This window comes from Pipistrellus hanaki (genome assembly GCF_964339955.1).
Source record: "Pipistrellus hanaki genome assembly, chromosome: 10".
In the NCBI taxonomy this organism is placed as follows: domain Eukaryota; kingdom Metazoa; phylum Chordata; class Mammalia; order Chiroptera; family Vespertilionidae; genus Pipistrellus; species Pipistrellus hanaki.
Window position 1 is genome coordinate 47,916,862 of NC_140512.1, and position 13,094 is coordinate 47,929,955.

General features: G+C 48.2%; 2 protein-coding genes across 12 annotated transcripts in view; one reads left to right on the forward strand and one right to left on the reverse strand.

The window, feature by feature from the left end:
- On the forward strand, window positions 1–6,656 carry KLRG2 (killer cell lectin like receptor G2). The gene is made up of 5 exons (XM_084896776.1): window positions 1–789; window positions 3,621–3,722; window positions 3,935–4,080; window positions 4,687–4,790; window positions 5,244–6,656. The coding sequence occupies exons 1-5, from the start codon at window positions 12–14 to the stop codon at window positions 5,362–5,364; spliced, it is 1,251 nt and encodes a 416-aa protein (XP_084752902.1). The 5' UTR covers window positions 1–11; the 3' UTR covers window positions 5,365–6,656.
- A 3,574-nt stretch (window positions 6,657–10,230) lies between these two features.
- LOC311629024 (putative RNA-binding protein Luc7-like 2) overlaps window positions 10,231–13,094 on the reverse strand; it is a 63,237-nt gene continuing 60,373 nt past the window's right edge. For all 11 annotated transcript variants that reach the window (XM_084896784.1, XM_084896780.1, XM_084896782.1 and 8 more), the window contains one exon: window positions 10,231–11,506. In XM_084896784.1, coding sequence (XP_084752910.1) covers window positions 11,344–11,506 — 163 coding nt within the window. In that variant the 3' untranslated portion in view covers window positions 10,231–11,343. The remainder of the gene's footprint in view (window positions 11,507–13,094) is intronic.

Below are 13,094 nucleotides of genomic sequence, written 5' to 3' on the forward strand. Positions count from 1 at the left end.
TCGCGCCCGGAATGGACGGGGCCCAGGCGGCGCCCAGAGGAGGCCGAGCCGGGGCCGCGATGCCCATGAAGCCCTTGGAAAACGCGGTGCCCCCCGCAGAGGAGCGGCGCCAAGGAAGCCCCGAAAGCAGCCCGGCCGCGGCCGCGCAGGAGGCGCCCGGCCCGGACCCGGACCCGGACCCGGACCCGGACCCCTCGGGCGGACAGAAGCTGCCCTCGCCTCGCCCCGCGCGCCTGCGGCTGCTGCCCCCCGGCCTTGGCTACGGCGCCTTCCGCCGCCCGCTGTCCGCGGCCCCCGAGCCGCCGTCGCCGGGCCCCGCGGCGGCCGAGCAGCCCCGGGATGGCGAGGCGGCGGGAGCCGAGCTGGTGCCCAGGGCGGCGCCGGAGGAGCCGGGGCCCGGCAGCTGGGCGCCCATGGAGCTGCAGGTGGACGTGCTCGTGAAGCCCGTGGGCGCGGCCGGCGGCAGCCACGCGCCCTCGCCCGCGCCCTCGCGGCGCTTCATCACCATCCCGGTGCCCGAGCCGCCCGCCTCCCCGCGCCACGCCGCGCCCGCGGGCCCGCTGCTGTCGCGCACCGCGTCCCTGGGCAGCGCGTGGAGCCGCGGCTCGCCGCTGGCGGCCCCCCGGGCGGAGCACGGCCTCGCCGCGGAAGAGGGAGCGGCGGCCCCGGGCGCCCCCACCTGCCGCTGCCGCTGCCGCTGCCAGGAGCCGGGCGGGGAGGACGCCGCGCTGCTGCGGCGCGCCGAGCCGGACGGAGACCTGAAGCTGCACCGGGCCATCAGGCTCATAGGTACCCGCGCCCCGACGCCCACCCCGCCCTGGGCTCGCTCCGGAGGGACTGGGGGACCCAGGCGGCCTTCCCGACGTCCGGCCTGGCTTGGAACTAATACCATTCTGGTCTACGTAATTATAATTCAGGTGGTTTTCGATGAAAGCATAAAACCACTATTCCCTCTTGCGTTCTCTGGACAACTTGTACATTTCCGCTCAGTAAGCGCTGCATCTTCGAGCCGCCCGGGGGGAGGGAGTCCAGGGGAGGGGAAGCCTCAGGGTCACGTAGGCGGCGGCCCCGGCGGGAGCGCAGGTCCTCGATCCCCGGCCCCGGGCCGCCCTCCCCGGCCCCGCAGGCTCAGGTTCTCTCCGCCCACCGTTTACCGAGGAGCGTTCGTCTCAGCCCCTCCCGCGTCCCCACCCCCTCCAGCCACTTTGCGGGAGCATGTGCGGGTGTGTGTGCGGCTCTGTGAGGGGCGGGCAGGGAGGCGATTGGGAGGGAATGAGAAAAATCCTGGAAAAGATGTAAGCAATCCTGGACAGGGAACCAGGAGGGAGTGGCTGATGAATTTGGACCCTGGGAAAGCTTCCTGGAGCTAAGCTTGGAAAGATAAGTAGGAGAGCTTGTTTGTTTGTTTGTTTGTTTGTTTGTTTTGAGGGGAAAGGGGGTAGTTTCATCTGTATTTTCTTTTTTAAATACTTTTATTTTACTTATTTTGAGAGAGAGAGAGAGAGAGAGAGAGAGGAAAGGAGAAGGATAGAGATAGAAACTTCGATGAAAGAGAAACATCATTGATCAGCTGCCTCTTGCACGCCCCTCCTGGGATCGATCCGGGAAACCCAGGCCTGTGCCCTGACTGGAATCAACCGGTGACCTCCTACTTCACGGGTCAACGCTCAACCCCTGAGCCACACCAGCCAGGCTGTATTTTTTTTTTTTTTTTTTTTTTACAAGGAGAATGTATTTGTTACTTGTGTGATTAAGAATTGCTTTTTAGCCCTGACCGGTTTGGCTCAGTGGATAGAGTGTCCGCCTGCAGACTCAAGAGTCCCACGTTCGATTCCAGTCAAGGGCATGTACCTTGGTTGCGGGCACATTCCCAGTAGGGGATGTGCAGGAGGCAGCTGGTGGATGTTTCTCTCTCATCGATGTTTCTGGCTCTCTATCCCTCTCCCTTCCTCTCTGTACAAAATCAATAAAATATATTTAAAAAAAGAAAAAAAGAAAAGAAAAAAGAATTGCTTTCTAGCCCGGCTGATGTAAATCAGCATTTGAGCCTCAACCCAGGAACCAAGAGGTCATCGTCCATATTCCGGGTCCCGGCACATGCCTGGGTGCGGGTTCCATCCCCACCCATGGAAAAAAGAATGGCTTTCTAAAGGGGGTGGGTAGGACTTTAGGACTTTTTCTTTGCCTGGAAGTTTGGGAGACCAATGGCTTGGGGGGGGGGGGGGGGGGCGTTTCCTAGGTCTGCATTGCAGCCCTGAGTGTGGAAGGTGCCTGAGACTTTAGTAACTTACTGTGTTTTCTTACTGCTCTGCTTTCTGAGAGGTTGGAGCTGAATTTGCTGTTCCGTCACAATGTTTATATTTACTGAGGTGGTTGGCAGGTTTATTTTCCTTTCCTTCTCCAGACTTTTTTAGTTCTGCTTTTGTTATTTTAAGACTGTCAATTTATGTATCTTTTATTCCAAGAGTTTTTAAATTGCTTATTTGGGTAACACCTTCCTGAGCTATGATTTGCATAACACAGTTCACCCATTTAAAGCATACAATTCAATGGTTTTTAGTATGTGCACAGAGTTGTGTGATCAACACCGGTCAATTTTATAATGCTTTCATTGCTCGCAAAAGAAGTGCTGTCTGTATCTTCTAGCAACTAGCTAACAGCCAGTCCCCAGCCCCAGGTGGCCACTAGTCCACTTTCTGTCTTGATGGATTTGCCTATAATACATGTCCTTTTGTGTTTGGCTTCTTTCACTTAGCATAGTGCATAGTGTTTTTAAGGTCATCCATGACGTGGCTAGGTCCTGTCCTCCCCCATTCCCCCTCCCACCCACCTTCTCCGGAGTTCCTTTCCTCTCTGCAAGCTCATTCCAGCCATCTGGTCCCCCTGGGGCCTTGAGCTGCTGACAGCTCACACTTGCCTAGTGCTCTGCAGCCTGCGGCGTGCTCTCTGGACCCATGAGGCTTCCTTGGTGGCCTCCAGACCTGGACAGATAAAAGAGGCAGGTGTGATGTCAGTGTGAACACTGGAAAACCAAGAACTCTTGAGTCAGAACTTGAACTCAGATCTGTCAAACTCCAAATCTAGCCCTCCTTCCTCTCTCATTTGTAATTTTATCTCCTGGTAACCTTTGCCCATTCTATTAGCTGCTTGAGTGCAGGGCCCTGTGTTCTTGGTGAATTTATAGCCTGTGTCTAGGGCACATTAGCTGCACAGTAAGTGCTTGTTAGCCAAGTATTTGTCCTCTTTTCAAAAAATGTTTATGTATTGGTTTTTGAGAGCTAGGGAGAGAGCGAGAAACATCAGTTTGTTGTTCCACTTATTTGTGCATCTATTGGTTGACTCCTGTCTGTACCCTGACCAGGGATTGAACTTGGCCTTAGTCTATCGGGACAACGCTCTAACCAACTGAGCCACCCTGGCCAGGGCCTGTTCTCTTTCTTGAGTAGAATCTTATTTAAGAAGTAAACATCTAGCACTTTTCTCCCAGACAGGATGTTCTAACCTAAATGAGTAGCTTATCCTGGTGTCTGGGCCGGGGGAGTGGGTGCTCCTGTGGGTATGAAGCTGGGGTATACGCCGTGGTCCTAACCTGTCTCTCCCGGTTGTCCCCCCCTGCCCAGGGCTGCCCATGTACATGAAGTCCCTGCGCTGGGCCCTGGTGGTCATGGCCGTGCTGCTGGCGGTGTCCACGGTCGCCATTGTGGCCCTGGCCTCTAGAACAGGTATGGTGCCTCCTCCCAGCTGTGCTTTGGCAAGCAGTTGGGGTCAGCCCCTGCCTGGGGGGCTTTGTAACCTGCACACACTGTACAGCCTCCCGCGGCCCCTGCCCGCCCCTCGGTCACAGCGGTGACCAGGTTTTCATTTAATTTTTAAGGAGCACGCACTCAGCTCGGTACAGTTTACCCCGCAGCTCACCTGTGGCCTCTGCTTTCAGGGGCCGGGTGCCGGCCGTGTCCCCGTGGCTGGCTGTGGTCCGGGGAGCACTGCTACTACCTCTCCACTGAGGCTCACGCCTGGGAGGCCAGCCAGGCTTTCTGCTCCGCCCACCGTGCCTCCCTCCCCCTGCTGACCCACACCCAGGTAAGCGGGGAGGGAGGGTAGTGGGGGTGTGTGTGTGTCATTCCACTTTCTGGGACTCTTCACATCCTACAGCCCCGTGCTACACCTTCCCCTGTGGTGCTCCCAGGGCTTCATGTTTTTTAATGGTCTTAATTCTCTCACCCTGAACTGACACAACGTCACTGGTGCTCCTGCTGGCAACTGTTGCTGACCATCAGCTCCCAGGAGGCCCCTGCAGCCTGGTCCACCCCATCACTCACCCCCTCCCTAGTGAGGCTGCTTGTTCCCTGGACGTGCTGTGCAGCCGCCCCGCTCTGCTCATGCCTTTCCCCGCCTCTTCTCTCAGCCTCTTTGGTCCTCTGTCCACTCCTCGTTGCTCAGAAGGGATTGACATTCACGTCCCCTCTCCTTGAGGGCCGAGATGGGATCGCCCCCATTTCTGGGCCCCATCCTGAGTGCAGCACCTGGCAACCAGCAGGCATCCCACCCAACTCCCCGATTCCTGGTGTTGGGCACGCTGGGTTGAGCAGAGTTGCTTCTCTGGCCTGGCGAGCTGGGAACTTACAAAAGCCCAGGTGAGACGAGCCAGCATCCAGAGAAGAGTGACCAGCGGCTTCTCTCTCTCAGGACTTCCTGGGCAGGTACCCTGTCACCAAGTACTCCTGGGTGGGGGCCCGGCGAGGCCCCCAGGGCTGGCACTGGATCAACGGGGACCCTCTGCCACCCCAGCTGTGAGTGACTTTGGGCTTGGGGTTGGGGGAAAAGGGGGCTCTGTCTCTATTGCACTAGCATGGGCTCCCCAATGTGACCAGAATAACATCACAGCAAGCGCCAAAGAGGGGCTGGAGGCCTTCCGCCCTCTGCAGACACCTCAGTCCCCCTGCTCCACCCCAGTCTGAGTGCCTGTCGGTTGACCCCATACCCATGCTCAGGGCCTGGTTTTGTTCAGTCCCCGCCACCCCACCCCTTGTCTGGACCCCCAGCAGTCACCCAAGCAGGACTGTCACCCTGTTCTACAGATAAGTAATAGGCAACCCGGGTTTACTGCTTCACCCGGTGCCACAGAGCGCAGGCCGGGGCATCCTCACTCCGGCCACAGGGCTCTCCAGACCCCAGGCTGGCCAGTGGGTATGCAGACCGGAGGGCCTGCGACACCGAGTGCCGTTCCTCCCCTCCTCCCCCAGGCTCCCGGAGGAAGACAAGGACCAGCTGGGTCTGAAGTGCGCAGGCCTGGAGGGAGGCAAGCTCGTGGCTCTGGACTGCGCCTCTTCAAGACCCTGGGTCTGTGCCCAGGGGACCAAGTGACTGGGGTTCTGCGCGTTCCAACCCTGTGGGGGCATACAGTTGCCCCCAGGGGGTGGGCCTGTTCCCTGGATCCAGGCTCCCGCTGCTCCCTGCTCGGTGCCTGGGGGCCCTGCCTGAGCGAAGATCACTCTGGGGAAGGCTTTCTGTGGCCCATCTTCCATCTTCGCCTCCACCTGCTGAAGAGGACTTGTTCAGAGACCTTGAGATTTTTTGTTGTTGTTGTTGCATTTGAGCCTTGGTCTCTCCCTTATGAAAATGGTCATTACCCATTCTCTCCCTTACCTGCTTAATCACAATGTACCCTTCAGCCTAGGAGCGGAAAGGGTTAGTGATCACAGGTGAGCCCCACTGGAGTGGACATCGAGCCATGAAATGAGTGTTCCACTGGTTTGTGGCCAGAGGGCTTGTCAGCAGTGACATCCTTTGCTATAAATACCATTTCCAGGCGGAGGGGCACACAGCTGACAACCCGTGTCAGCGAGTGCGAAGTGGTGGCCCCCAGAGAGGAAGAGAGAGGTTGCACACTGATGGCCAAGGCTGGTTCGATGCAGAGGACCACCGTGGTAGGCGAAGTTCCTGCAAAGCGTGGGGTCCAACAGGAGGCTGTACCAGCGTCTAATCTGTGCTGAGCATTCCACACAACCATTTTTGATACAAACCAACTTTCCATCCTCCTGGGAGAAGCCTGTGTCGGTCCATGTAAACCAGTAGCTTGTACAGAATGTATGGGCCATCCGGGAGCAAGAGATGGCGAGTCCTAAACAGCACACTTGACAAGCAATAAGTCTTAGGAGCACCTTGGGTTCTCATTCCAACTGCAAATTAACCCCAGGGCTTGATACCATGTTCGATTTCCACTCACTTCAAAGCCCTCAGCACACATCCTGCGCCTGGTGCATCAGGCTGGTTCAACATCAGGAGCCCTTGCGTTCCTCCCAGGTTCGGGGCCGAGTACCAGGGCTTGGGGATCCCAGGACACAGGTGCCCGGAGTGGCGCTGAGGGCTGGGAATCTGAAAGGTACTTAGCTGCACTTGGTGAAGAAGGGGAGTAAGAGAATGAGCTTATTAGGACATTACTAGTTTCTGTCCAAAGTTGGCAAACCAAGAAATCAAAAGTGTTAAGCTTATTATTTAGAAATATAGAGACAAAAGTGCCAGTTCTATTCCTGATCAGGGCACATGCCTGCATTTTGGACTCAATCCCCATTTGGGGGAGTGTAGAAGGCACCTGATCAATGTTTCTATCTCCCTCTTCCTCTACAAAAAAAAAAACAACAACAAAGGTCCTTAGCATATTGCTCCACATCTTCCCTTATATATTTTGGAACAATTTCTTTTAGTTATTTCACCAACCCAGCTGAGCTCCAGTTCAAAAGCCTTGAACTTCATCGTGTAGAACTGATTTTTAAAAAACACATCCTAAATTTAGTAGTACTAACTTAAAATCATTCACATTTTTAAAAAAATAACACAAAACTCATATGCATGTACTACTTTGATAAAAAAAAAAATTATATTTTTAAATATTTTTTTTTACAGAGAGGGAGAAGGACTGAAATATTGATGAGAAACATCAATCAGCTGTCTCCTGCATACCTCTTACTGGGGATGTGCCCGTAACCTAAGTACATGGCCCTTGACTGGAATCAAACTTGGGACCTTTCAGTCCACAGGCCAATGTTCTATCCACTGAGCCAAACTGGTTAGGGCGATGAATCTTTTTAAAAAAATATATATTTTATTGAGTTTTTTTACAGAGAAGGAGAGAGATAGAGAGCTAGAAACGTGGATGAGAGAGAATCATAGACCAGCTGCCTCTTGCACACCCCCTACCGGGGATGTGCCCGCAACCAACGTACATGCCCCTGACCGGAATCGAACCTGGGACCTTTCAGTCCGCAGACCGACGCTCTACCGCTGAGCCAAACCGGTTTTGGCAGGGCGATGAATTTTTTAAAAAGGTCCACAAGATTCTGATGTGCAGTCATCTTGAGCACTACTAGCTTCAGAAAAACAATTCCGCTGCTGCCTTTCCCTCCAGCCTGTAATAACCCATGATGGAGGCACATGCTCACAAGTAAGTTTCCACATCACCTTCAGAGCAGGTCTTTCCTTTCCTATGAAACAATCTGGAAAAGTCACACAGCAGCTTGGTCTGCATGGAATTCCTCTGAGTAATGTTCCCAGTCTCTTTCCCATCAGGCGCTGCCAGGTGCTATCGTTTGACATTCACGTCTAGTAAGGCTGCCACCAGCACTGGCTCGTTCCATGGAGCTTTGGAGACCAGCCTCGGACACTGACAGGCACAGCAGCCCCGAGGAGCAGCTCTGGACAGCTAGTCTGTGGAACAGCCACCTGTGTTAAGCATATGGAACTCACCAACCCCAAGCACTGAGTTTTTGATTCAGTGGGTCAGGGCCCTCACGGGACGTTTCTACCAGCTTTCTTGGTGATTCTCATGCAGAGGGACCAGAAGCCACATTTTGAGAAATGCTGTCTAAAAGTACCTTGCTACCAGAAAAAAAAAATAAAGTATACACGTATATTTTTAAAGTAAACTTTGTGGTCTAATTTGCACCAAAGGAAATGCATTCACCTCAGTACCTGTTGACAAACGTAGGCACTTGCATAACCATTGCCAGTCAAGATATGGAATGGCACCAATACTCTGGGTAAAGTTCTCTCATGTCCCTTTGTGGTCCACAAGTCTCCCTCCTGAATCTTTAGACCCAAGCAAATCTGCCTTTGGTCTCTACAGCTTGTTCCAGGATTTCATGTAAAGAATCGTACAGTACGTACTGCTTGGTATCTGCTGTTTCAGCTGAGTATAAGGTTTTCAAGACTTATACATGTTGCTGCACTTATCAGTAGGCCTTTGTTTTGTAGGAAGGTATCAGAATTTATTCATCTCCTCTCTATTTGGTGATATCAGTTACCTTCGGTTTGAGGCTGTTACGAATACAGCTATGTACATTGGAATACAAGCCTTTGTGTGGACATACATTTTCATTTCTCTTCAGTACCTATGGTAAGATTACCTGTTGTTGTATAGTAAGGAGATGTGTAATTTATAATAAACTGCCAAACTGTTTTCCAAAGCAGCTGTGCCATTTTACAATCCACCAGAACACGAGGGTTCAGTTGCTCCATATCCTTGTCAACACTTGGTGATTCTGGTGGGTGTGTAGTGGAATCTCAATGTGGTTTTCATTTGCATTTTCCTGATGACTGAGAATATTGAGCTTTTTTCATGAACTCATTGGCCATTCGGATATTTCTTTTGTGATTCTTATACCAACAGTCCAGAGACCATATTTAGAGAGATCCTACCTAAAACATCCATGCCCACAGGGCAATATTTTAAGTGATTGTTTAAATAAAAAATCTAAAATATCTCCCAACTTTGTGAAATACGGTGTTTCAACACACAGAATTTAAAGAGTGCCGTGAACACCCATATGCTCTCTACCTAGCTCTAACAATTAACATTTTGCCATTTACCCTATTTATGTATATATAAAATTGAACCATTTGAAAATGTTACAGACATCAACACACGTCACCCATACTTTACCTTGCATTTTCTCTAAATAAGGATATTCTATGTAACTGCAATTCCACCATTAACTTAAATTTGGGATGTGAGAAAATGGGTGCCTGAGGCATCTGAGGAAAGTCGTTTTCATCTGGATATAAGGCTCAGAATGGGCTGTCACATGGAACTCGACAATGGAGCCAAGGACCCCTTCACTGTTCAAGCCCATTGGAGTTGGATCTTCTGTGATAGGCAGCCAACAGTATCAGGATACAGGAGTGTAGCACTGCAGTTGGGACTTTGACTTCTATATGGCTTCATCTCTTTGATGGATCCTTGACGGAGAGCCCAGTTCTGTGAGTTTGAATACCTTGCTTTCAGCCAAAACCCTACTATGCTGGCCATTAGTTTGGTCTGATCCCAGATGTGCTTGTAGACCCAGAACCTTCGACATCTTGGTTTCTGCTGGTACCTGGGAAAAATGCATGAAGGCTCCGCTCACCTGTGGTCCCAGCATCATTCTGCTGCTGGACACCTGCCCCGTCCCCCAATCGACCTCTGTCATCAAAACCGTTCTCTGAGCCCTTCCCAGCATTTCCCAACCTCCCTGAAGCTGGGATTGCTTTTCTAATTAGAGCAGGCAATGGGAAGAAAAATGAAAACTTTGTATTGCCTTATTTATACCCTGGAAAAATCTAACTATCAAGTCAGGTTATAATAAAATCAGGATATAAACACCTTTTGTTATTTCAGATAAAAAAACAAAATTTTTAAAAAATATTTGTCAGTTACAGCCGAAACCGGTTTGGCTCAGCGGTAGAGCGTTGGTCTGCGGACTGAAAGGTCCCAGGTTCGATTCCGGTTAAGGGCATGTACATTGGTTGTGGGCACATCCCCAGTAGGGGGTGCGCAAGAGGCAGCTGGTCGATGTTTCTCTCTCATCGACGTTTCTAGCTCTCTATCTCTCTCCCTTCCTTTCTGTAAAAAAATCAATATATTAAAAAAAAATATTTGTCAGTTACAGCATATGATGTGGACTGAGGTTCTGAAGAGTCTCAGCTGTCAGCCAGCAACCTCGAGAGATGTGAGGATGGTCTCAGATTTACACTCTAAATTCAATGAGGCCTGCATTCCTCACAATTAGGGGAACAAATTAAAGAAGTGTTTGAAAGGTGGTCGTAGGTAATTATATTCACAGAAACTAATTCCATTATTTAATGTATTTCTGTTCCTCAGACTTTCTAGAATCACAAGGGATACCTATTTAAATCATAGCTTTAAATCACAGTTTAAATCACAGCTTTTCAATGCAGAAATAACTACTCATTACGTTAGTTATACCATGTTTTTATTTCAGTTTGCTGAATGAGAAGAAATACAAACAAAAACAAATAAAAACTCCAATTTCTTCTGCAGGTCCAGTCTGTCTTGATAGCATTTGTTACAGACAGTCCTGAAGCAGCTGGAATATAGTCGGCAAGGACCCAGGTGGAACAGTTCATCTTGAATCTTCGCAAGTGTAATTTGATTTCCTTTGGTGCCTTGCACAGTAAGGCACTATTAATGATATAACAGGATAGAAGAAATGCCCACAGCATAGTAGTTCTAGCGACAATTTACTAAGACAAGTTACAGTTTAATGATGATGGTGGTGATTGTTTCTTTCATTTTACTATTATTGGTTACAATAAGGGTGTAGCCTTTATAGTCCACACATACAAAATAAAACAAGAAGTGCTTATGAAAAAGTCCCTGCCCCCTCCCCCTTTTCAAAACACCCCAAATGTAGCAATTCAATACAACAGAAAAATCAAGACTTGTTTGATTTCAAATTGTCAATAAAAAAAGCAAAGTATGTAATGCAACAGCTGTTCAACTTTCAACTCTAAAACAAACAAACAAAACTCCCAATATTTAAATTTCTCCAGCCCACATTCCAGTATAAATGCTCTGAGCTATAATCAGCTAGTAATTAATGGGAACAGAAACTTAGAAGTCATATTGCTTCCCTAACCCCCTTTCTCTTATAATTAGAGGGTCGGAGGTATTAGGGGATACAAAAGTCAGAGGAAGAATTAAAAAGGAAAATTTCAAAAGCTGCGGTTTGTACTAGAAAGGAAGACAGCATTTTACAAATGCTCAAAAAATCCCAAGGCAAGTTATAGAATTATTCACTATCACTCCTACTTGAAAGAATAAAGACCTCTGCGTCTTTTATAAAACTGTATTTTCAGAACTGTATTACAGGTTCACCAGAAACTCTAGATGTAGTTTAGGCTACATCAGGAAAGCAAGTTCAGTTCAGATCAAGTTAGATAATGTATATCTAGCCTAGCTGGACTGGTGTCTGGAACTGCTCCCTGTGCCCGCCAAACAGCTGTAAACTAAACAATAGTATGTAACTCCATAGGAAGCTTAAGGATTGAGGATATGTACACAGCTAATTATATCTCCCCTGCTTCGCGCTCTTCAGAGCTCCTCCTGTCTTCTGATCTGCCATTAGCGCTCTCATAGGACCGCTTCTTATCTTTTCGATCTCTGTCACGAGGTGATCTGTCTCTGTCACGTGATGCTAAGTCTTGGTCTCTGAATCTTTCTTTTGAGGATCTGAAAAATATTAATTTAAGGAGCAAAATGTGTTGGGGAACCCAAAATCCAAGAGAAAGAATCGGATAAATATTAAGGTATGACTGCTGAAGACATACAGAATATATCCAAGAAAGACAAGAGTCAGTGTTCTGACAGAAAAGAGCACTACCATATTTGATAAGGGTCTATCTAAACAAAGACATGGGTGAAAACAAATAGATAAGGGTGAAAAACCATATTTGAAAATAAGACTTTATAGGACATTCTCTTTCTGAGGGGCAATCAAAACTTTTCCAATTCATCGCAAATGCATTTAACATAAGAATTATACACAATAACTTAAAAAAGCAAAACGTATTATCTTATTTTAAAATATAAAATAGAATGTAGATAGAACCCACATAGGATGGAAATCAATGTCTTAAACAAGGGCTCTGCAAACTTTTTTTGCTGTTTGGTCAGAGTAAATACTTCAGGTTTTGAGGTCACATGCAGTCTCTATGGTATATTCTTCTTCCTTTTCTTTTTTATTAACCCTTTAACAATGTAAAAACCATCCATAGGTTGCTGCCTATACAAAAACAGGCTAGGGGGCCAGATTTGGCTTGTAGACAACTTAGATAAGAAAACTACTCATTTAATGACAAGGTAACCATTCATTATTTTCAAAATCTGCTTTACTCCTTCTGAGTTAGCTCATTCAACCAACAGATAAAAATCAAGATGGAAGACAGAGATAGACAATCACATTATTATAAATCTTGATTAACCAAGACTGTTTCTTTTTTCTTTCTTTTTATAGCAATGGTGGAAATTTATTGAGAAACAAGAACAGACTCCCACGTGGGGAGGGGGAACGAGTCCCCAACCTCTCTACTCCCACACCCACCCAACTCCAACGAAGTAAATAATAGCAAAACAAGCTCATGTCCGAGATTCAGTCAGTAGAAAAACCAAAGGACATTACAGGATCAGAATTAATATGGAATTTTCTATACTTTCAACATCTAGAATGAATCAGTACCACATATTATGTTTATTTCTTTCTTTATAGGTGACATAATAATTTTACATAATTATTTCACTTAACCCATGTTCAGAATTTGGATCTGAGCCCTGATTAATACTTTTAACTTCTATGGCAGGAAAATACTACTATACTCCATTCTACAAATACAGTTAAAGAGGATTAAACTAAAAAGGTTGAAAGATAAAGTAATGCCAACTTCAAGCATTCTGCTTAAGGTTTTAATGAGCTTAATTTAAAAATGATGTACTGTAAAACAAAAAACACAGTACACATCTGGCTACATTAATCCTATCCATACTTCTTCATGAGAATGGAATATGGAGATGACGAGTAAGAGGTCAGTAATAACTGAAAATCAACTATGAGATGAGCATCAACTAATGCTTTGTGAGAGATTACAATGCCTATACACTAGCAGTTTCCCATTCACTATTTCACTCAAATTACCAATAATCCTAATAAAGCAGGTATTCTTACTATCTATCTCTACCTAGTAGATGGGGAAAGAAGGGTAGGATAATTAAATTACTTGGCCCAGGCCACTGAACCCAAGAAGTCGGACTCCAGGGTCTGCAC